The 23520-nt window shown below is 39.5% G+C and overlaps 2 protein-coding genes and 1 long non-coding RNA gene across 4 annotated transcripts in view; all 3 read left to right on the top strand.

Annotated features, from left to right (window-relative positions):
* The window catches only part of mgat1b (alpha-1,3-mannosyl-glycoprotein 2-beta-N-acetylglucosaminyltransferase b), a 28116-nt gene extending 16118 nt beyond the window's left edge, over positions 1–11998 (top strand). For both annotated transcript variants that reach the window (XM_072447816.1, XM_072447817.1), the window contains exon 3: positions 11166–11998. In XM_072447816.1, coding sequence (XP_072303917.1) covers positions 11166–11864 — 699 coding nt within the window. In that variant the 3' untranslated portion in view covers positions 11865–11998. The remainder of the gene's footprint in view (positions 1–11165) is intronic.
* A 590-nt stretch (positions 11999–12588) lies between these two features.
* Positions 12589–15448, top strand: LOC140361906 (uncharacterized). The gene is made up of 2 exons (XR_011927036.1): positions 12589–15058; positions 15116–15448. It is a non-coding gene; the product is annotated as an uncharacterized lncRNA (long non-coding RNA).
* Positions 15449–20369: 4921 nt separating this feature from the next.
* polr1h (RNA polymerase I subunit H) lies at positions 20370–22930 on the top strand. The gene is made up of 5 exons (XM_072447819.1): positions 20370–20504; positions 21348–21467; positions 21546–21646; positions 22037–22146; positions 22212–22930. The coding sequence occupies exons 2-5, from the start codon at positions 21350–21352 to the stop codon at positions 22234–22236; spliced, it is 354 nt and encodes a 117-aa protein (XP_072303920.1). The 5' UTR covers positions 20370–20504; positions 21348–21349; the 3' UTR covers positions 22237–22930.
* Positions 22931–23520: the final 590 nt, after the last annotated feature.

Raw genomic sequence — 23520 nt, 5'->3', positions numbered from 1 at the left:
TCCTCTCTTGGTTTCTTAAGAGACCTCCTCCCGCTGCTCGCTTTGCTCACACCTATGATACATATGAACTGGTACATTTCCCATCTCAATTCATAATCTCATTAACATTACATGTAGTTATGTTGTAGCAGATAAAAAACTCTCTTAGTTAGTGCAAACAACTGTGGCTGTATAATATGCCATTGTGTTTCTTCAGCCTCTGTCATGTCAATTATACATTGTACATTATTACACATCATGCATTTCATAACCTTTCATGTTGATCACTTATTTTCTTCCCTCTATTCCAGGTCTGTGTATGTTTCATTTCCCGGTAAACACAGTTGTGTATGTTGATCGATTGTCCCGATTGTCCCGATTGTCCCGATTGTCCCGATTGTCCCGATTGTCCGGTGCATAATACAGGTGTTCAGCACCCATATTACCGTCATCACTGTGATGATGATAACTGTTGATTCTTTTTCACAGAGTATGGTACTCTGCGCACCGTAGCCTCTGTCTCTCGTTCATCGTAGCAGAGTATCGTACTTTGCGTACTGTAGAATCTCTGTCTGTTGTCTCTGCATACAAAAACGAAGAATACAAACGAAGTCCTGCGTCTGCGATGTTATGGATCTGGTGCTGTGTTGTCCAGACATTTCTCTCACTTTCCCATGAGAGCACCCATGATCTCGTCCCTCCAATGGTCGGTGTGAGGACGACACGGTGTGGCTCCGTCCACTGGCTGTCCCACTTGGATTGTCTCTGTAAACACCACATCTCCAACACGTTCTCTGTGGTGATAAACAAAGTCTTTTCGACAATTCAGTGCATTTCAAACAGTTTTCTTGTTTGCAATTTTTTTTTAGTAATTATTGATTCGGAATATTTGTTTACACGTACATATCCCTCCTTTTTGAGATATGGAATTCCCATTTCTCAAACTTCTACATAATTCTACATTTAACCAAAATTCAATAATCCAGATAGTTTACAACTTTCACTAATCCAAGATGTAATCAAGGAAGAGATGGAATTGCGTCTGTCTTCCACTCCGCAATGTCACCTCTTGACCTTTCACAGTTCAGTGGTCACATCCCTGGCTGAGCCCCCCCCTTCCACGGCACTGGGCCCCCGCCCTGTGTGTCCAATCAGTCTATGTGTGTAATCTTACACTGCCAAACCTGTAACTTGTAAATCTGTTTTACCACCATTTGTTTCAAACTCCAAATGTTTCAAACTCTAAATGTCTCAAACTCTAAATGTTTGGTCTCCACGTGTGCGCGCGTATGTGTGTGTGTGTGTGTGTGCAATACAAATACATCAAACAATAATAATTGTCTCAATAATTCCCCCGTTGAGCTGGCCATAAGGGTCAGTTCACAACTTAAAATGTTTCACATAATTAATCATTTCACATCTCCTCTGTTTGTGTGGCCTGCATAAAGTCACACATCTAATGTAATATGTTCTAATCTTTTATATGTGCTTCAGGTGAGATTCAAACTCAATCTCTCACACCTGCTCATGTGGTGCGTTACAAACATTGTGTATTAGTTTGTTCTAGCAAGTCTATATGTGTATAACCATCAAAATTATCCTAAACCTTCCCCTTGTCCATAAGGCACATCTCTTTTATCAACCTGTTTTCCCCTTGCTGCCTACTTTCTTTGTCTTTCCTCTCGCAACGGAGGAAACACCCATTTCCAAATTTCTAAACCTGCTTTTTCTTTCTCTCTTTTCACTTACTCTTTACCCTCACTTGTAACCTGCTTTTACTTTCTCTTTGCTGCTGATATAAGTATCAGACGCTGCATCCCCTGGGATTCCAGTTAGTTATCTTTAAAATATCCCTGTCATTCTGCTTCTAAACTCATGTATTGATTACCCATCCCCCTGTTTAGTTTTCACTATCTTCAGGTAATCTGCGGGTCTCATAAAATTTATTCTTCTGCATTACACTCCTCCCCCCGGGTCCGTCCTGACTCCGTCCTGAGTCCTGTAATGTTAAGTTCCTGTTATCACTGGTTTTCATAACTTCTATAGCGTCTAAATTTAGATGATATTGTCTTATTTAAATCTATTCAATTCTTGATTGAATCTCCACAATCCTTCAGGTAATTCCTTTTAGAATGTCAAATTCTTTCGCTGTTAATGTTAACTCTTCTCCTTAATACCCATCACGTCAACCCCCCCTGAGGTGTTGCTGTTGATACGCAAAGATAACAACATCTGCTCCATCCTGAGTCCTCCAGATTCTTTGCCAGTCAATAGCCCCTTATCTCTGACTATCTTTATGACTTGGTGTCCTGTTGTCTTTAGTTAATGACCCATTCATGTCTTTCCAAGGAGGACATCGGACGTCACTATTTAACTTATTCCCTCACTTACGTCTACATCGCAATACGAGGTTTCCTCATGATAATACAAATAAATAAGTTACTGATATAACTTTTACTATCACTTTACTTACTGCCCGTTCTACTCCTATGTCCAAAAACATCAGTCGTCACTCATTTACCCACATTATCACTTCCAGGCCTGTGCCTGTATTTGATCCTAAATTTAAAAACACTTCTGTCTTTTCGTCCTGTACTTTCATCTAGTCATGCATTATGGTTACATATTAAGTCCAAAAAGATAATTTTGTCATGTCCAAAAATAAAACAAAACAAAACATGGCTTTGTTTGGTGCACACAAAAAACACAATACCGTAAAAACACAACTTTTGTCTTCTATGTCGGGGACAGGAAGTGTCCTGTCTGTGATCACATTCCCCAAAATATTGGCCATCTATAAAAATCTGAATTCATCTTCATCTCTTATCAAGTTTAATAAAATCTTTATAATTGACTGTTGTCAATCAAACAAAACCCTAAATTTGTTGAAATACAGAGCTCTCAAATACTAAAATTTAAAACCAGCTGGGTTTAATTCCTAATTTCATCAGTTCAGAGCGTCCTCTGAACTGCTTTCTTCCCTTCCTCCTGCCTTGTTGACCCCCCTTATCTCCCCCTCTCTGCCACGTCATCTGAGCACCCTGGAAGTCTCCCTCCAAAATCCTCTTATGACTTTTCTTGGTCTTTTTACAGTTTGGGGTGATAATTTTGGCATTATTTGGTCTCGGTCGTCTGAGAGAAATGCTACTTGCTTTACAGTCACGGTTAATGTCAAGCTTCTAGAGAAAATATTAGATTCCTCCGGACATAAACGTGGTGTTTAAGATTCACCCGTGACTGCAAATTTTAGATCTCTCAGAATAACGCCTTGTGACCCTTGTATGATTAATTGTGATTCACACTTGTTAGTTAATCACTATTAATCCTCATTCACACATTCACACTTCTCTCTTACTTACTTCGCTCGTGCACAGCGCTTACATTCACACATATTTCCTCAGTAATATTAAACTGGGTATTTCCTCAGTAATACCTAAACTGCGTATTTCCTCAGTAATATGAAACTGGGTATTTCCTCAGTAATACCTAAACTGCATATTTCCTCAGTAATATGAAACTGGGTATTTCCTCAGTAATACCTAACTGCCTAAAATATTTCCTCAGTAATATGAAACTGGGTATTTCCTCAGTAATACCTAACTGCCTAAAATATTTCCTCAGTAATATTAAACTGGGTATTTCCTCAGTAATACCTAACTGCCTAAAATATTTCCTCAGTAATATGAAACTGGGTATTTCCTCAGTAATACCTAACTGCGCATAAAAGCATACAATATTTTTTCAGTAAATATCAAACTAATGCATAAAAACGTTTTATGGCTAACTCTTTTTCACACACAAAATTTTTGTCTGACCTTCTTTGTCGCCTGTGTTCTCCTGCTGCTTCGAAACGACGCGCTCTCCTCGCGGAGACTGAGGTGCGATGGGCGGCCACGGGAAAAGTGGACTTCTTTCAGCTGTGCACAGACTTCACCGATTCACCCGTCAATCTCCGCGAAGGGGCTGCTTGTCGTCCGGCTCGATAGGACCAGAAAATGTCATGGAATTAGACATACACCCGATGCTATTCCTTAACACATTGAGAACACAATTCAACTTAGAATATTAAACGACACAGAAACATCAGACATTTGTGTGGCATGCATGGGAGAAAACGCGGGGACTGTGTCAGCCAGGCCGTTGTAAGGAGCCTGGCTGACCCTCCTGCGTCTCACCCCCGCGTCTCACACCGTTTTTTCTCATGCTGGTTGGTTTTATTAGATATTCTGGAATAGGCGGGTCACATTTCTCATTGGTCAGCCTCACATCAAGGCACTTGGTATTTTTCCGTAGAGATCAAGCCTTGGGTAAACATTACCCAGACTCCTCTGGGTTATCAACCCCCCCTCGGGTAAACATCCTTTGGCCATCTTTACGACCCCTTCACAAATGCAGTTTGTCAAACACCCGTTCTTCTCTTAGACTAATGATGCAGATAAAATATCACTATTATGCAGATAAAATACATCACAGAAATATAATCATATATTCACATTTTATCACACTACTGCATCAGTCTGCTTAAGTTCACACGCATCAGTTACTAATCACTATAGTAATCACCATCATATAGGTTAATTTACATACTCTACACCACACATCTCATGTCTTATTGTAAATGAAAAATTAACAGAGAACCAACCAAGGGCCCTCATTTTGAAGCGGTACTGCTATAAATGAGGATTGGGATTGGGTCTAAGGGGTATATTGCCAAATAAACATAAAAACACCAATACTGTATATCAGCAGATTACTATTATTATTCATTTGTGTCAAAATACTCATGTCATCGTTGGATTTTTTTTTTTATTGCATAACAAAGTAAAGAGGGGTGGGCTTGTATAGTCGGAATCTGGGAAGCTGTGAAACGGAGACTGTCAAAGCAATGGCGTCTTCTCTGCAGGAGAACAAAAGATTACTCAAATATGCGTGAATCACTCTTAATTACACCTGCGAGTGGTTTAACCTGTTCACCATACTTCAAAAGTTCTATTACATCACTTTTATTTTCGTTGTCAATACCAGCAAGTTATACATAATTTTAAAGATTATTTTCTCAACAAAACGAATATGTCATTGAATTATTATACCAATAGAAAAATAAAATTATTATACATTTATTTTTTTACACCTCTATATGGGAAATTCATGGGTAAACTCATATTTACACATTTTCACCTAGATTGTTTTTAGCAGTTATAATAGGGATTAGTGGTCTACAAAACATCAATGTATGTTTTATGATCATAGAGGAAATAAAATTGTAGTCAAACAGTTTGGCATAGTTGGCACATATTTGGATCACTTGTTCTGAATATACTTTTTGATACAAAAAGGTCAACAGCACCAAAATGCCTGTTCCTAGAGATCTGAAACTTTACACCGTTGTTGTCAATAAGATAAACAGCATGTACAGTGAACATAGAGCTGGGTTTCGATTCAAATTTCAAGAATTGATTCGATTCCGATTTTTACGTTTCAAAATTGATTTTTTTTCCGATTTCTCAGATCCCATCCGATTCGCTCCGATTTCGATCTGATTTCCGATTCGATCCGATTTCGATTCGATCCAGGGGTTAATGTTATTAAAAATGAAAAATGTATTTGAACCGTTTCCTTCACTTCATGACTGTGCAGAGAGGCAACATATTAAAACTAGTATTATATCAATATCAAACAGCAAATCTTACAAGTATTGGTAGTTACTGATGGCTGGAAGACTGATGAAAAGGTTAAGGGTCAATCTACCTTCAAGAAAGATAATCCAGGAGTCCTGAATTATCTTTCTTGAAGGTAGATTGAAGTTCACTGAGGGAAATGTAGAAAATAATAAATTTGAATTTTTTTTTTTTTTTTTTAATCTGTCTTTGGACGTATGAATCGATAATCGGTCATTAATATGCGAATCGATTAAAAATCGGAAAATCGATTATTTCAACCCAGCTCTAAGTGAACAGCATATGCACACAATGAAGTATGTCATGCTCAGGACCATTACAAATTGACAATATTCAGGCGAGACTAAAAAAAAGGATGTATTTTGTATGTTTGGGCTTCTGTAGTGTAAGTTCAGAAGCCCTGACAGTGTTCACATGCACATCTACAGAAACTAGAAGGCCTAAGCTTTCTAATGATGCATCACACTCACATGTGGGCTGTAAGATCCTCTTTTAATATGCAATTCCATTTGGGTTTGTCCAACCATTGTGCACAGGGCGAAATAGGCGGATGCTAACAGGGGGAAACAATTATGATATGGTTAAAAGCTCTTAAAAGGTGATTTTGCATTATACTACTCTCATGCTGAGTAGTACAATGTATAGATAATTATTGAGTTTGTAGTAACTTCCAATCAATTATTTTTATATTGTAAAAATACATATTGGCAAAAATATTGGCAGAGCTTATCGGCCATTGGCAGCTTTGGTACATTCTCAAAACCAGCCAAACACACGTTACTAGTCATGCAGTCACCACTCAAAACACCGGCTTGTTCAAACAAAGCACTTTGTCCCCCACTTGATAACAGACCCTGCATAAAGTCCAACATTTTACTCTATGTAGGAAGAATCTAATCTCAGGTTTAAATTGAATAGCCCCAACTACAAGGGGCGGAATAATTTTGAACAAAACCATGTTTAGCAGACTAAGCTTCAAGTCTGTTAATTGATATTACCAAATGTTTTCCCAAACAATACATTAATTACACTTCCAAAACCTTCTAAAGCTTGTTCAGTAGCATATTATTATGCACTGCACTGTGAAACATCTATTATTACTTTGTTAAATTGGTATGTTCGGCGCACTGTGGGATAGCAATGAATCAAAACAACATCTCAGTTGGTATTGAGAACCTATAATTAATCATAACAAGTATTCATTTATCCAGTGTGTGTGGGACTTGATGAGGCAGTTTAAATGACTGAGAGCAGAGGGTGGGCCGGGAACGGCACTTTTTTTCTTAAATTAGTCCTCCAGTTATGGTTCACAGTGGGCTTATTCAATGTAATTTTCTATGGAAGTTGACAGGTTCACTCCCGTAATACGTATGGGGCATTTTATGATTATGACAAAAGTTCCAAATCATGCTGTAACACTTTAGCAATTGTATCTTTATACAGTGGCTTGCAGTAATATCCGTACCTTTGGAACTCCACATTTTGTCACGTCATGACAAACTTAATTCACTTGTATTGGGTTATTTTTTGGTGTCTGCACTGTTGCCTAAGTAATTCCTCCTCCTTATGCTACAAAATGTGTTTTTTTTACAACTTGAGCTGTTGTACTGCTGCTACCACATCATTCTACCTCAAAGCATATCGCATAGGCGGAATTAAAAAACGCAAACGATAAATAAAACGTACCTGTAGAAATTTCACTCTTACCTGGACCAAGCACGAATACTATGGTGAAGTCTGGATCTAACCCATTTCTTCAAATTCACTGCACACTGCAGGGCTTTTGACACACACCAGTAAAATGATACAAAATGGTGCCTACTGCCCAGCCCTAGCCCCCCAGCATGATGCTGCCACCCCCATGATTGACTGTGGGGATGGTGTTCATAGTTATGTGGCGTGTTAGTTTTCTACCGCACATAGTGTTTTGTTTTTAGGCCAAAAATATTTTTGTCTAATGAGACCAGAGCACCTTCTTCCACATGTTTGCTGTGTCCCCCACATGGCTTCTGACAAACTGCAAACATGACTTCTTATGGCTGTATTTCAGCAATGACTTCTTCTTGTCATTCTTCCATAAAGACCAGATTTGTTTAGTGCATGATGAATAGTTGTCCTGTGGACCGATTCCCTGGTTTGTAGTTGTGCCATTTTTATAACCTATAACTCCGCTTTATACGTCTCCACAGCCCACAGCCCTGACCTGTCTGGTGTGTTCCTTGAACTTCATGAAGCTGTTTGCTCCCCAACATTCTCTTAACAAACTTCTGTGGCCTTCACAGAACAGTTGCATTTATAGAGGGATTAGATTACACATAGATGGATCCATTGAATCATTATTCAATATTTCAGCAAACATCAGGCAACTTCTGACAGCAATTGGTTGCACTCGGGGAAAAGAGGCTGAATACATTTGCACGCTACACTTTTCAGTTGCTCTTTAATAAAAATGTCGATACACCCAATTTAAGTTTGTGGTTGTGACATGATGTGACAAAATGTGGAAAAGTTCCTGGTCTACAAACACTTTTATAAGCCATTTTAGTCTCATGTTTTAACCACGCTATAATCTTCCATCATCCAAACTATCTGTGTAATTTGGGTTTTGGTTCATTCGCACTCATTTGAGTAATCATTTAGGCTGTTTCCAATGTTAGAATAGATAGACATTTTTTCCTCATCCTCAGTATATGAACCGACCATGTCTCGTGTTCAGCTCAGAAGTGTGGAAGTAGAGACTGGGGGTACTGAGGCATTAAGCTTCACACCCATGTGAAACAAAGGTTTTCATCCTGTTCATAAACATCTGTGGTGGGACTCCCAGTTTGTGCCTTTGAGGTTTTGGAGAGGCTGTTCAGACGTGGTGGTGGTGTCCTGGGAGAGTGACATGGAACTGTTAGCAGTGAAGTGTGAAGAGGCTGCATGAGAATCAGCACCTCCCTGTGTTATATGTCCATGTCTAAAAACTACACATAATGAGCAGGATAAATCTGATATTCAATAACTGCTTCAGGGATTGATTCATGCATTTTGAGTAATGTTTTCTCTTGCACTCGACCCTTGAGTGCTCAAAAAATTTCAGTTGCTCTGTACTTGTGATAATTTGATAAATTCAGACTCTAGGTCGGTTTTTCCCAAACTTTTTTTCTGGGGACCCTTATTTTAGAAGTCACAAGCCTTCACGACCCAAGCCATTATGCGCAAATCACAAAATAAAGGTAATTTTCCGGACACCTTTTTTCATAGTTTTGGCCGTGGTGCAACTTACACTTATGTTTATACTTATATATTTATACTCCGGAGCGACTTAAGTTTTTTTCTTCTCTTTTATGCATTTTTTGCCGACTTATACTCCGGTGCGACTTATAGTCCAGAAAATACGGTACACATGCTTTAGTTATAATATTAAATGCTAGAAAAGCATAAATACATCATTCTGAAGGTACTGGTCTCTACTCTAAAAAGTTTTTGATATGTTGTGCTACCCTTGTTTCCCATATTGAGCAGATGAGAGTCTGGTCTGTTTAAGCCTATTGTTTTTCTCTTTAAATCTAAAACAGAGAGCCCGTCCCCTGCAGTGAACTCTCCAAGCCTCACACACTCCTGGGCTTTTTTTTTTTAAAACAAGTCAACAGCCCTGTGTATGTTGTGTAATGTTCCCAGATCAGATGTCCACAGCGGTATCTGTTAGCAGCACAGAGCTAACATTCCCAATAGGCTTTTGTGATGTTAGCCCACATTAGCACGTCTTAGCGGTGTAATATGTTATCTGTGTGGACAATGGCTTGAGGAGAGGCGTTGGCTCAGCAGCAGAGAATGCCAAGACTCTAGGCAGGACAGGGCTCCATAAATCTGAAGCTTTTGTACTGGCTACAGGAAGAAAATGCGTATACAATTTACAAGACGAATACCATTTGGACTGGAACTGAAATTGAAGCAGTACATGTGCCCAGGAGCGTTAACCAGGCTCCCATGCATTCCAGAACGTAGAGGTCTAAACTCTGCTGCGGATTTTTCTTTACTTAAATATCGGCCTTTACCATTTTTTCTGACTTTCACAAATCAAATCAAGGAGCTCTTGCTCAACTCTCTGCACCAGTCCAAAGTTGTTTCTCACTTATCTAATGCATTCCAAGCATCGTAATTATTCACTGTGAAGAGTTTTTAAGTGCTTTTCACAACTTTTAGAGGCCAGAGCAGTTCAAAACAGAGCACTTTGTTTAAATCTATCTGTTCTGGGGCCAAACAGATTTTACATCATCTACATCAAAACATATTTTAGTCAATCTAACATTAACAGCTTGGATGATGCCCGCTTTAATGATTGCACAGATTTTATAAGTAGTTGATTTTGAGTTAAAATGAGAATAAAGACCATTACTCCATAAACATGTGTGGACTTGGTTTTGTAAGCCGACCAGACATGCTTCTCATGTTTCCAACACATTATCATGAAATTTAAAGGCATTGTTTTACTTAATTTTGTGAGTTTATGGAGTAGGTTGAATCCTCGAAACAAACCACACACAAGATGAAAAAGCTCTTTATAAATGGTATTTTATTGAGTGAGTGGGAGAAGGCTTCTTTTGTGTATTCTGGGACTCTAAATCTATAGCGTGTCAGGGTTGTGGGGATGTATCCGGAGCTAATGAGCCATTCAACGTATTTAGCATCAAATGGCTTTCTCAGTCATGGTGGTAATGGAGAGAATGTTAACCCTGTGTGCTCCTGCAGGGAAAAGGACTGGCTTGTTTTGAACTGTCAGGCTGAAGCTCCAAAGTGCCTCATTATTGAGTTGTAAGTGTGGAAATGCACAATAAATTGGATGGCTGAAAGAAATGCTTGAAGGCATCATATAACAATGTTAATCACTTGTAATAAAACTAATGCAATTCGAAGATAACAATGTATAATATTGTGTAAAAGTGGTTGCAACCAAACACAAAGTGAAAAATTAAAACATAAACCAAAAATCATTGGGATTGAATGTAATTGAATTTACACATTAGCAACAAAATTATGTTTGACAGCATGTAAAACGGCCATAGAGGGACATTGGCCAAAATGAAAAGATAAATGTTAACAAAATTGTCAGTCTCTAGTGCAGATGGCTCCTCTGATGGTGCGTTCTCAACTGGCTTATCTGTATTCAGCCTCATGTATTTTAGCACTTGAGAATTCTATGAAGTGGGAGATATATTGAAAGGTTGTTCTGCGATTAACAAGTGTTCAGTGTAATCCTCCAAACTGGGGCAAAAAGTAATATTTCTGCTCTTTTATGGTTCGTTTTATGGTCTATTAAATGTTTGTGCGATACCTCAATCAAGACATTACTGCCACATTTGATCACATTGTCAATACCGCCCACCCCTAGTGTGACGACACAATCACAATAAGGATATTCATTTTTAATATTGAATGAAATGCTCACTCTTGGTTTAAATAGTAGATGTCTTACATCTAATGTCTTCCTTTCTCAATTTCTTCTCCTTTCTGCAATGCCCGCAGGTGGCGCCAGACTTCTTTGAGTACTTCCGCGCACTTTACCCCATCCTGCGCGACGATGCCTCCCTGTGGTGCGTCTCGGCGTGGAACGACAACGGCCGCGACGCCTTGGTGGACCACTCCAAGGCTCACCAGCTGCACCGCACAGACTTCTTCCCCGGCCTGGGCTGGATGTTGCTCAAAGACCTGTGGGCCGAGCTGGAGCCCAAGTGGCCCACAGCGTTCTGGGACGACTGGATGAGACAACCGGAGCAGCGACGAGACCGCTCCTGCATCCGGCCCGAAATCTCCCGAACCATCACGTTTGGAAGGAAAGGCGTCAGCTTAGGTCAATTTTTCGACCAGTACCTGCGCTACATCAAGCTAAACACTGAATTTGTGCCTTTTACAAAACAAGATTTATCTTATTTACTAAAAGAAAAGTACGACGAGAAGTTTATTATAGAGGTGTACAGTGCCCCCTTAGTAAGGATCGAGGAGTTGCAGGGGGGGAAGCTGAGAGAACCCGGACCGTACAGGGTGCAGTACTCGAGTCGGGAGAGTTTTAAGGTTTTCGCACGAAACCTGGGGGCCATGGATGATTTGAAGTCAGGAGTGCCTCGGACAGGATACAGAGGGGTGGTGAGCTTCCTGTACAGAGGGAGGAGGGTGTATCTGGCGCCCCCCGAAGGATGGACGCAATACGACACGAGCTGGGGCTGAGTGCGACTAGTCTTAATAAAACAGGAGTGAAGAAGACCAAAGAGAATGACCACAGATCCTGACAGTCAGAGGAGTTGTGGCAGGAGAGGCAGAAATGATCAAATATGAATAAATATTCAGTGAATATTAATAAATGGATACAATTAATGCAAAAAGTAGCAAATATCAGATTTTTTTACAGCCTTAAAACAAAACTTATTAATTTTAAACAGTTTGCAGTGGTCAAAATGCTCACAATGCGTGAAAAACAAACGCTTTGTAATTAGTTGCTGAGAGCACACAGTGATCTAATTTTCATCCATTTTCAAGAGCTGCTTTTGCAATATATCTGTGCTGGGGAATAACAGATTTAAGTTTTTTTTTTTACAAGGGCAAAAAAAAAAGTACAGCCCATTTTGACTTTAAAGAAAACTGTAATGGTCAGCACAGGAAGACAGAATGTCCAAATCTTTAAGGTTTTGCATCTTTAGTTTATTCTGGACGGATAAAAACTGGAAGATTGAGATTTTTGTTAAAATTATTATTGTACAGATGTCAAATTTCTCTAACCAATAATACAGTTGCTAGGAACGTATCTTTATTTCAAGTTGCAATCAAAACATATCCACATTGTAAGAAAAAAAAAATCACTTTTGATAATTATAATATTTGACACAATAAGTTTGGATAATTAAAACACAATGTTTATGTTTTAAACAAGAGCCTAAACGAAGTCCCCATTTTTCTTTCCAAGAACAGTGGAGAATTTTGTGTTTTATTGATTTGATATCGAGATTTTGTATAGCTCTAATTCAGATAAAATAGTTGAACTTCCATAAGCGTCACTGATAAAATCCAAATCACAAGATTGAGTGACGATTGCAGATAAATGTCCCTCTCCTCTGAACTGCCCAGTGTTGCGTCGATCTGAAAGAACTGCAGCGTGGACACTTGTGTGTGCGGGTGCTTCTTCAGGACTAGAGTCTAACAAGGACTTAACCAGTGTTTAAAAGAGTTCCACCATCAGACTGAAGACTGGCGCTGCCTTCTGTTCCTTGGTCCATCTGCGTTAAGAGTATTCATGTGTGTTAAAGGGATAGTGCAGTATGTACCTGCCTCAAGATTTGTAGTGTGCTAAAACGCCAGGAGCATTGAGACCAAATTTGCATCTGATTTATGTGACACTTTTGGATAATGAAATAGTTTTGAAGATATGCAAAATGAAGAACATTGGAAAAGTAAGAATACACTTTTGTCTTAAATGTGCAAAACTTAAACACCAACCAAGACATTTACAGACACATTGTGGCTCATTTGTGATGGTGGATGGTTTATCTGAAGAATTATTTAGCCAACCATAAACATTTAAGACTAGGGCTACAATTTACTTATTGCTACTAATGGACTATTAAAAAAAAATAAAAAAAAATGGATTTTGATGATTGCACAAATTATACAAAAGTACATTTTATAACAAAGATGGTGGCATTTAAATTGTCTAAAAAGGTAAACAATTTCTGGTTTTCAAAAATAATACACTTTATTTGTAAATCTTCTCAATCTAGAAGCCTTCTGTGGCCATATTTCAACCTTTATTCAGTTGATAATGTGTTGTAGTCATCAACTATGGAAATAATAGTTTTACTAGTCAACTATTTGAAAAAATAATCAGACTAGTCTACTACTAAACTAATCGTTAGTTGCCGCCTTATTTTAGACTGAAAGCAAACCAAAAACTCACAAGTTTAATTTACCTTTTACAGGTTTTGCAGGTTCATATCATTTTCATAGATATTTTATAGGATTTTAAAATCTCAGTATATCAGTATATGAGCACCATTTACTACAATCCAATGCGAATGCTCCTGTGTCCTTTTCCAAAGTTAAGTTAAGAAAAAAAACTACAGAATATTTGCACTATCCCTTTAACAACTGGTTGTAAGTGTGTTTACTTCTGCATAGACCATAAAAAGTTTCAGAAAAAAGGTGCAAGCTATTTTTATGAAATTCTCTGCTTGCGTATGGTTTGAAAGGCTGGTTACCGTGCCATTAATACACAACAGAATGTAACACACAAACTTCAATATATAAGGTTTTTTCTTTTTCATATGTTCATCCAAACCAGCCAGAGCACGATGTCCAGGGGCAGTGCAAACCTCTGCGAGACTGTAGATGTGAAAATACATGAAGGAGAATGTGTTGTGTGTGGGATATTTTTTATGATAAATGAATTAAGATGAATAATTAAGATTGACTTCAGCGTTAGAACGGGAGGAAATGGAAACTTAATGTTGCCAATTTTGTGCCAGGGCTGTGAAGGGCAAGTCTCGTGAATAAGTTTAAAAAACACAGGAAAGAAAATATAAAACAGTGGATACATATGATGCAGAAAACTTAAATTGCATATTCAATACAAAACAGTTCGATTTGCGTTGTTTTACCCGTTGCCCTACACAGCCACTGAAATTAAACTTAATTCTAATCCTCAAGACAAAATCTGTGAATCCAAGATTCACTGTGAAAAGTATAAAAAAGACAAGCTTTTTATTTGTGTATTTTTGTTTTTGACATTTAAAAAAAAAAAAAAAAAGAACACAGGAGATGTTTGTGGCTTAATGTCTCATGTCGGTTTGGGGGGGAAAGCTGTAACTTTTTTCAGTTTATTTGTTTGGACAAAAGAGGAATCACACCTTTGCCGTTTTAAGGACCACGACATAGTGTATTTTAAAGGTACAATACGAAGGAAGAACATGATTTAAAGTGCATATGACAGGTTCTCATCTTTTTCTAATAATTGCTTAGTTTGGTGGGATAGAACCTGTGGTAAATATTATCATACTTTTAGTCAAGTGGCAGTTTGTGAAGAAAAAATAAAAAAAATGCAGGAAGTAGCTCTAAACCGGAATCCCTTTGTCTATAATAAGTTTATTACATCTTAGTGAATTGTGTAGTCTAGTCGTATGCACTTTAAACTACATTGTCAATTTGAATATTGAGACAAAGAAGGTCAGACTGGTTAACAAAATGTATTCGAAATACATTTATTGAGATCACATTGTATTGTAGCTTTAAGGCTAAAGTTGTTGTTTTTTTGCTAGGAAACGCTAACATGACTATGATTACGCCACTTGATTTCTTTAATTACAAAACATATGAAGGTTTTTTTGTTTGTTAAACGAAAGCCATGAAACTCGAGAGCGGGATTTCAATATTCAGTGTAATATTGGCAATTTTACAGTGATTTTACAGCTTTCATGATACCACGAATGAAGGAGAAAAAACAAATGATTTTTGTCTAGCTTCTATAACCATGCAAAATCGATGATTCCCTACTTGATTTCATGGACTGGATTATGATTATTTTCTATACAAAGATGACATCCAGACATGGGTTTGGTTCACAGTTAGGTTTGTTCAAAAACCACTGGTAGTTATTTTGCAGTAAAACGAAGGCTCCTGATTGGCCGGTTATCGCTGTACTGTATTTGCTGGGGAGTCCGCGGATTGGTCAGTCCTGTGTCTGTAAAGGTGACGTGTACAACCACTGCCTGATGTGTTTATAACTTTAATACATTATCAATAAAATCAACTATTTTGATATTCGCCCTCATGTCTGAGCTGTCTTCTATTGAATATTTACTGCGTAATGATTATTTACAACAGGATTTCTTGTAGGTAGGCCTATATATCTGTTAATCTGATGATTTTAGTAATTGGGTACTGCATAGGTGAGTTTCTTGAGCCTGTATGCATGTATCATGTCAGGGCTGGTGCTTTCTCAGAGCCACTGTGCATCTCTGTTGTGGGATGCCTCCCTTTCCTATAATGCCTTTCCGGTACTGTTCAGTTTAGAGCCTTGGCGGGTCTGCTCTGTTGTTATTACCCTGCCATTGAGCGTACACTTTCGCCGATATATATATATATGTATATACAACCTAACCCGTTTATACATGTGGTCTTACACTTGTGTAGGGCATTATATAACAGTCAAGGTTAGAGACGAGGAGAAAGAGTAGAACAATGAGACAAGGAGAAAGGAGGTAAGGGCATAGTGAACACCTTTTGGCAATGTTTATACATGTTTTGAATACTAATATGATCAAATTATAATTTCAGTTCACAGAGGACACTTAGATTAGTGTCTGACTCCCTCTGCTGGTAACAATGCGAAGTAAACCGTGTATACAAAACTGAGCCACACTGTCCTGTACCACAGAGGGCCAAAGCCCCTGGGCCAGTTGCCTGACCAGCCATTCCCAACACGTTTAGAATGTGGGCGGGGCTGGCGGGTCAGAGGTGTACAACAGGCCACTACTGTAACAACATTGTGGCTCACACAAAAACACTGTTACACTAAATTGAGTTAATGTAATAAAATATATATTTGATTTTTGTGAGAAATGACATGCAAAATGCTTTACCAACATTGATTTTTAATTAAACTGGGACTAGGCTAGTACCAACCAGATCTGAACCAGGACTAACCCAGAATCAAAGAAGGACTAAACCCAATACCAAATCAGGTCTGATCTGGTGCTAACCCAGAATTAAATCAGGTTAACCCGACAGGTTCAGCCCTTCAGCCGACACAACAGTGCGAGACCTGTCCCCCCAACACGAAGGCGTAGGGACCCTCTTGTTTAACAGGGTGAACTCCAGCATGTGAGAAAGGTTTACAAAGATTGAAAACCTGGTAAGATTTTCAATTGCACAGAGTTATATGTTCAAATAGCGAAACTTTACAAATCCTGCAGTTAATGTTTCTTTTTTTGAATTCGTACTTTAACTATGTTTAATGTTCTGTCTTTGTAGATGCAGCAGTAGATTTCAACTTTTTGGAGCACACTAAAGTATCAATGGAATTAAAAAAGACTTAAGTATATTGTCCACAAAAAAGCTATTCGTGAGTTTCAGCTTCAAATATATGATATTTCTCATCATTCTGAAACCCTTGGATAAATCAATATCGAATTGTTTACATTCTCAACATTCAACAATAATGGGCTTCTCGACAATATATTGCTACTTTACTGCTGGCCTAAAGACATCTATGTTGACCCGGATCAACAGAACTGGGAGGCACAGAGCTTGGGATGATTGAATTATAAAAAACATTTATTTTATAATGATACCGCTTGACACTGAATGTTTATAAGATGTTACTAGACCATTGACCTTGAAATGCCTCCCCACAGGTCCTCAGGATTCAGCACTTACTTGTTTCTACAACTAGAAGAAGTAACTGCTGGACAAATAAACTTGACAATCCATCCTCCAGGTCTGCTCCTTCAGCCTGTTCAACCTCGTAAGCATCTTTTTTTTTCTACAATTTTTTTTCACGTGTTTTATATATATTTTTTGTAATGATTGTGTATATTATGACTTATATTTGGAGGAATTACTCATCTCATGTTCTTACACATAGATCTTAGAGATGTCAAGATTTGAAAGGCTTGTATCTGGGATCTTGCCGTTTCAATCCTGAGATCATGACCATAATAACTCTCCAAGGTCAACAGATCAATAGAAAGGCAGAATGAGTCATGAAAAAATGTAGACTAATCGCAGTAAAGAAGTTCATGTTGAATTGTTTACTAAAATGTGGCTTTGATTCATTTAAAAGGTATGAATGGCTTACATCAGTTACATCAGGATTAGTTCTGAGTTTCTGCTTCTGCTGCCGCTAGAATCATTATAGTTTAACATTGAGCAGGAAGACAAGTCGGAACTCTGTCAAAATCTCCATCAGCATATTTGTGAAATTCAGCTTCCTGTTTAATTGACTTTTTCTCATTCAAAAGACATCCATCCATCCATCCATCCATTTTCTGCCGCTTTATCCGGGGCCGGGTCGCGGGGGCAGCAGTCTGAGCAGGGACTCCCAGACTTCCTCCTCCCCAGACACTTCCTCTAACTCCTCCGGGGGGATCCCGAGGCGTTCCCAGGCCAGCCGAGAGACATAGTCTCTCCAGCGTGTCCTGGGTCTTCCCCGGGGCCTCTTCCCGGTGGGACATGCCTGAAACACCTCCCGAGGGAGGCGCCCAGGAGGCATCCGAAACAGATGCCCGAGCCACCTCAGCTGGCTCCTCTCGACGTGGAGGAGCAGCGGCTCTACTCCGAGCTCCCCCCCCGAGCTCCTCACCTTATCTCTAAGGGAGCGCCCAGCAACACGGCGGAGGAAACTCATTTCGACCGCTTGTATCCGCGATCTTGTTCTTTGGGTCACTACCCAAAGCTCATGACCATAGGTGAGGGTAGGAACGTAGACCGACCGGTAAATAGAGAGCTTTGCCTTTCGGCTCAGCTCCTTCTTTACCACAACGGTCCGATGCAGCGACTGCATCACTGCAGCCGCTGCACCGATCCGCCTGTCGATCTCACGCTCCATCCTTCCCTCACTCGTGAACAAGACCCCGAGATACTTGAACTCCTCCACTTGGGGCAAGGACTCCCCACCCACCTGGAGAGGGCAAGCCACCTTTTTCCGGTCGAGAACCATGGCCTCGGATTTGGAGGTGCTGATTCTCATCCCAGCCGCTTCACACTCGGCTGCAAACCGTCCCAGTGCATGTTGCAAGTCCGGGTTTGATGGAGCCATCAGGACAACATCATCTGCAAACAGCAGAGATGGAATCCTGTGGTCCCCAAACCGGACACCCTCCGACCCCTGACTGCGCCTAGAAATTCTGTCCATAAAAATTATGAACAGAACCGGTGACAAAGGGCAGCCCTGGCGGAGTCCAACATGCACTGGGAACAGGTCTGACTTACTGCCGGCAATGCGAACACAGCTCCTGCTCCGGTCATACAGGGACCGGACAGCCCTGAGCAAAGGGCGCCGGACCCCGTACTCCCGGAGCACCCCCCAAAGGACACCCCGAGGGACACGGTCGAAAGACTTCTCCAGATCCACAAAGCACATGTGGACTGGTTGGGCAAACTCCCATGAACCCTCGAGCACCCGATGGAGGGTATAGAGCTGGTCCAGTGTTCCACGACCGGGACGAAAACCACTCTGCTCCTCCTGAATCCGAGGTTCGACTATCGGTCGGATTCTCCTCTCCAGTACCTTGGAATAGACCTTACCCGGGACGCTGAGGAGTGTGATCCCTCTGTAGTTGGAACACACCCTCCGGTCCCCCTTCTTGAACAGAGGGACCACCACCCCGGTCTGCCAGTCCAGAGGCACGGTCCCCGAACGCCACGCGATGTTGCAGAGACGTGTCAACCAAGACAGTCCTACAACATCCAGATACTTTAGGTACTCAGGGCGGATCTCATCCACCCCCGGAGCCCTGCCACCGAGGAGTTTGCCAACAACCTCAGTGACTTCAGCTTGGGTGATAGATGAGCCAGCCTCTCGAGTCCCCGGTCTCTACTTCCTCTTCGGAAGACGTGACTGAGGGATTAAGGAGATCCTCAAAGTATTCCTTCCACCGTCCGACGACATCCTCAGTCGAGGTCAGCAGGCACCGCACCCGCACCGTAAACAGTGTTGGTGAGACACTGCTTCCCCCTCCTGAGGCGCCGGACGGTTTGCCAGAATTTCTTTGGTGCCGACCGATAATCCTTTTCCATGGCCTGGCCACATTTGGAAGTCAAATCCTAATATTCAAACTCTGTCTCACCCTCAGATGGGTGCTCACAAAGAAACATACAAAAGAGAAGAGAGAGGTGAAAATGTTGTCAAATTTGCAATTAATAAAAAGCAGGCTTTTTTTTTTTAAAAAAGGGGGCAGAAACCTTTATACATATTCTAGATATGGTTATAATCAACAAAGGTTCATACAATGATTGCAATACGTTATATTTTTTTATAATACATTAAAATCCCCAGTAGATGACAGTATTTTGAGGCTTCATTCTGGTGGCACTTTGTGCCATTAGGACTAGGTACAGGGTTATACGTCCTTTACCTCAAACGAATGTTAGAAATCTTTAATTTGCTATTTATGTGTATTATCTGTATTGCTATTCTTTTTAAAAAGTGGTTTGGGTTTGCAGCAGTAGCTTTAAAAAAACCTTGCCCTATAGCTCAACCTGCAGATAGAGGACATATCTCATATAAAAACAGAACGTTATAAAATAAAAATCGAATTATTCAAAAATATAGTTTAGGTCTGTTCATTGCAGCAGAAGTAAACGCAGAGCAGAGCGACTAGCATAAAAACACTTAATTTGCAATTAGTCAAGAACAGTCAATTTGCAATTTGTCAAGAATTTTAATACATTCACATGCATGGCAAAAATACAAGCATTTTGCTTTCCTCTTATTAAACACAATTTTCATTAATAATATGAAGAAATAATTTTAATAATAAATACGTCCGTGATCTTTTAAGACGTGCATCCAGCCAATAGATCTATGGATCCAGCTCACGTTTCATGATCCAGATGGCGCTGCCATAATATAATATAAGATAATAGATCCATAATATAATAGATCCATGCAGTTGCCACTAAAACAGCTGCTGGTGATAATGACGTCAAAAACTTGCGACACCGACAACAACAGAAGCGGTCGCATGCTATGGCTGTGGCTGTGTGTGCCGCACACGTCGAAGCGTAGATAGGATTTAAAAGAGTTTTGACGTGTTAACTTTTCCCCAGCTTTATTTGGTTGTGTAGAGAGGCTATAACGCGTCTACTGACTTCTCAAAGGTACGTTTCTGGCTAATATTTCGTTATTACTGCTCGTAAAGTGAAAATAGTTGTAATATTCTTGTAGCCAGCTGGCCAGTTTGAAAAGTTACAGTTAATTTAGAAACTTATTTTATTAATTATGTTTTATTAATTATTAGTCAATATACTATGAAGGCGTATTAGGGCCAGGATAAATAAAATAAAGAAAAATGACAAATTTTCCGAGTTTAAACACATTTCTGAGAAACGTGCATGTTGCTTTTTCTTGCGTGTTTTAAACATAAAAAAATTGGAAACGTCTTTAGCATGTGTGTACCCACTGATTATCTGATTTGTGTCCCCATAAAATTAAATTTGTACCCACAAATCAGCAAAAGTTCATAACCCCAATCTACCCAATTTGTACACTACAATTTACTTAATTTGTTCCTACAAAGTGGGAACCTGGTTGCATTTCTTTGCAGATAACTTGCCTCTTTGGTACATTAGAGCAGGGGTTCTCAACCTTTTCCAGCCACGACCCCATAAATTACAATCATTGGCATTTGCAACCCCTAAAATAAAAAAAAAATAGGCTAAACCTCAAAATGATCAATTATCTTATGTCTAACATTTTATTTTAGTTTCAGAATATATATATCTGAAGGGTCAAGCCTTGTTTAAGATTATTGCTTACGTTTTCAAATTTTACCCATCATCTGGGGCCCCACCATAAATAATTCGACGACCCCCAGGTTGATAACCACTTCCAAACCTTTGGCTGTTAAAACAATTTACTTATCGGTATCTATTAAACTCAATATGTGTACCCGCAAAATATAGTGAGCTTAGTTTGTTTGTTGATTCTAATCTATTTTACAGTGATGTCGTGTTTTTCTGGTAACCCAAACTTCTGTCCGGAGTGTGGGAATGTCCTCCCTCTTCCGGGGATGCAGGAAGTGGTGCGCTGTCCCCGCTGCGCCTTTCGCATTTCTGCATCAGGTAAATGTAAAAATCCAATTAACATCTGCAGGTTGACCTGTAACGCCTGGACTAACGGATACGTACCCTCTTGTGCAGAGTTCTCGGGCAGAGAGGTTCACTCCACTGTGGTTTTCAACCCTGAGCAGTCCACTTTGGCTCTAGAGGAAGGAGAGGACTCTGAGCTCAAGGGACCGGTGGTACGTTTGATATGATTTAGACAGTATTTATCCAATATGGTAATTTCTGTGATTTGACTTGGGGCTTGAAAATATTAAAGTAAAAATCCAATCATCTGATCCCAGTGCTGATGGCTTATTTTGGTAATATTTTTATATTATAATTCACCGCGTCTCTGTTTAATGCAGCCTTATGCTCACAGACACTTTTCCCTACAATTCCCTATTGGCCTGCCTCTGTAAGGCTCTGAGACAGGTGAATTTATCCCAATGCAGTGAGGCAATTTAAAACTTTTAAAATATTCCCCCACCTGTAATTTAACTGAAACTGTTTCCACATTATGATTAATTTATAGGGCTGTACTTGAGTTTTTCTGTACAATAAAGTAAAACCCGGCCCTCCTTCCTCAGATTGACCGGCGCTGCTCACGATGCAACAAAGAAGGAATGGTCTACCGCACCAGACAGATGCGGTCGGCCGATGAGGGACAAACAGTCTTCTTCACTTGTATACACTGCAGGTGGGTCTAACCACAGATGATGTTAATGGAGTATTTCTGACCATTTTGTTGTGCTTTGTTGACAGATTCCAGGAGAAGGAGGACTCGTAAGAAGATACTCGTAAGAAGATCATCACATCATCATCACATGTAAATATGAGACTGAATTCAACAGAAGATAATCTATTTCAATCAATCAATCAAAAATAATACAGTTGCCACAGCACTGTATTATGATCTGCGTCAGAAAGTCTAGCTAGTATGTATCCTTTGGGGGATTAGCTCTGGATTTTTGATATTACACAGTTCACTTTGTGTTGAAGAGGAACAACATATTCATTATGAGCATGTGTTGATGTATACATTTTTAGAGTCGGCTTTACGTAATGGGGGTAAGAAGTAACTAATTACAAAGAGTCGCGTTACTGCAATTTATCTACTTTTATCTGGTCTTTTCAATACCTACAAGCACACACACACACAACACTACTCTGATTGTCCAGAACTCAGAGAATATGTGGATTGTGGACTTTAATTTATAGCTTTGTATTAAAATAAAATATCGAAAATGCTACCAAAATTACGTTAAAAAGTAACATTGTACTCATGCATACATTGTACTCTTAAGTAGAAATTTGGCAGCAGTACTTGTACTTGAAATTGAGTACATTTTTTGTTCTCTTTCTACCACTGCGTAAGTGTAATTGAGAAAGACAGGATTTTAATGTAACACCTTGACCAGATGCACTGCTGTATTATCAGATACTGAGTGATTACATCTCACAATAAAGATGAAAATATTAAATGGTTCTATGTGCCACAAGTTTTTTTTTTGAGAAACTACTTCTTGAGCACTGAGTAATATAATTGGACAAACAAGACTAGAATTCTAGAATTCCCCAAAAATTGACACAAAAATTGCAAACACAAGTCATACTTTTTGAAAGCTGCTGCAGATTCGATAGCGTATCCATTGATATAAATTGTCCACAAATATGGAAATTGGCATGTGTTACCTTTGCTTAAAGGCGGTCATCCAACTAATTTGAATGATTTATCGAACAATAAAAAGTATTTTGGCAAAAGTATTTAGGCAAAAGTTTTGGAATATCTAATAAGCTTACAAGTTCTCACTTCATATAATATTCTAATCTCCACATTGAGTTTTCAGAAAGCAACATAGCCCCACAACCACAGCTCTTAAAGTTTTAAATGATGTATCAGACTCACTATTTGAAAAACGTCAATGCACTGCCCTCTTCATCGACCTCTCGAAAGCCACTGTAGACCCTTTACTGTGCTTGAACAAGAGTTGCACAGTATTGGGGTCTCACATCACACTGTTGGCTGCTTTGCAAATGACAGGATCTGACAGGACACAATGTGTAAAGTTTC

The sequence above is a fragment of the Eucyclogobius newberryi genome, unplaced genomic scaffold (genome assembly GCF_026437365.1).
Source record: "Eucyclogobius newberryi isolate DKJ021-1_F unplaced genomic scaffold, fEucNew1.0.hap1 SCAF_16, whole genome shotgun sequence".
NCBI classification, from domain to species: Eukaryota; Metazoa; Chordata; class Actinopteri; order Gobiiformes; family Gobiidae; genus Eucyclogobius; species Eucyclogobius newberryi.
This window is presented reverse-complemented; position numbering and strand designations above follow the sequence as displayed.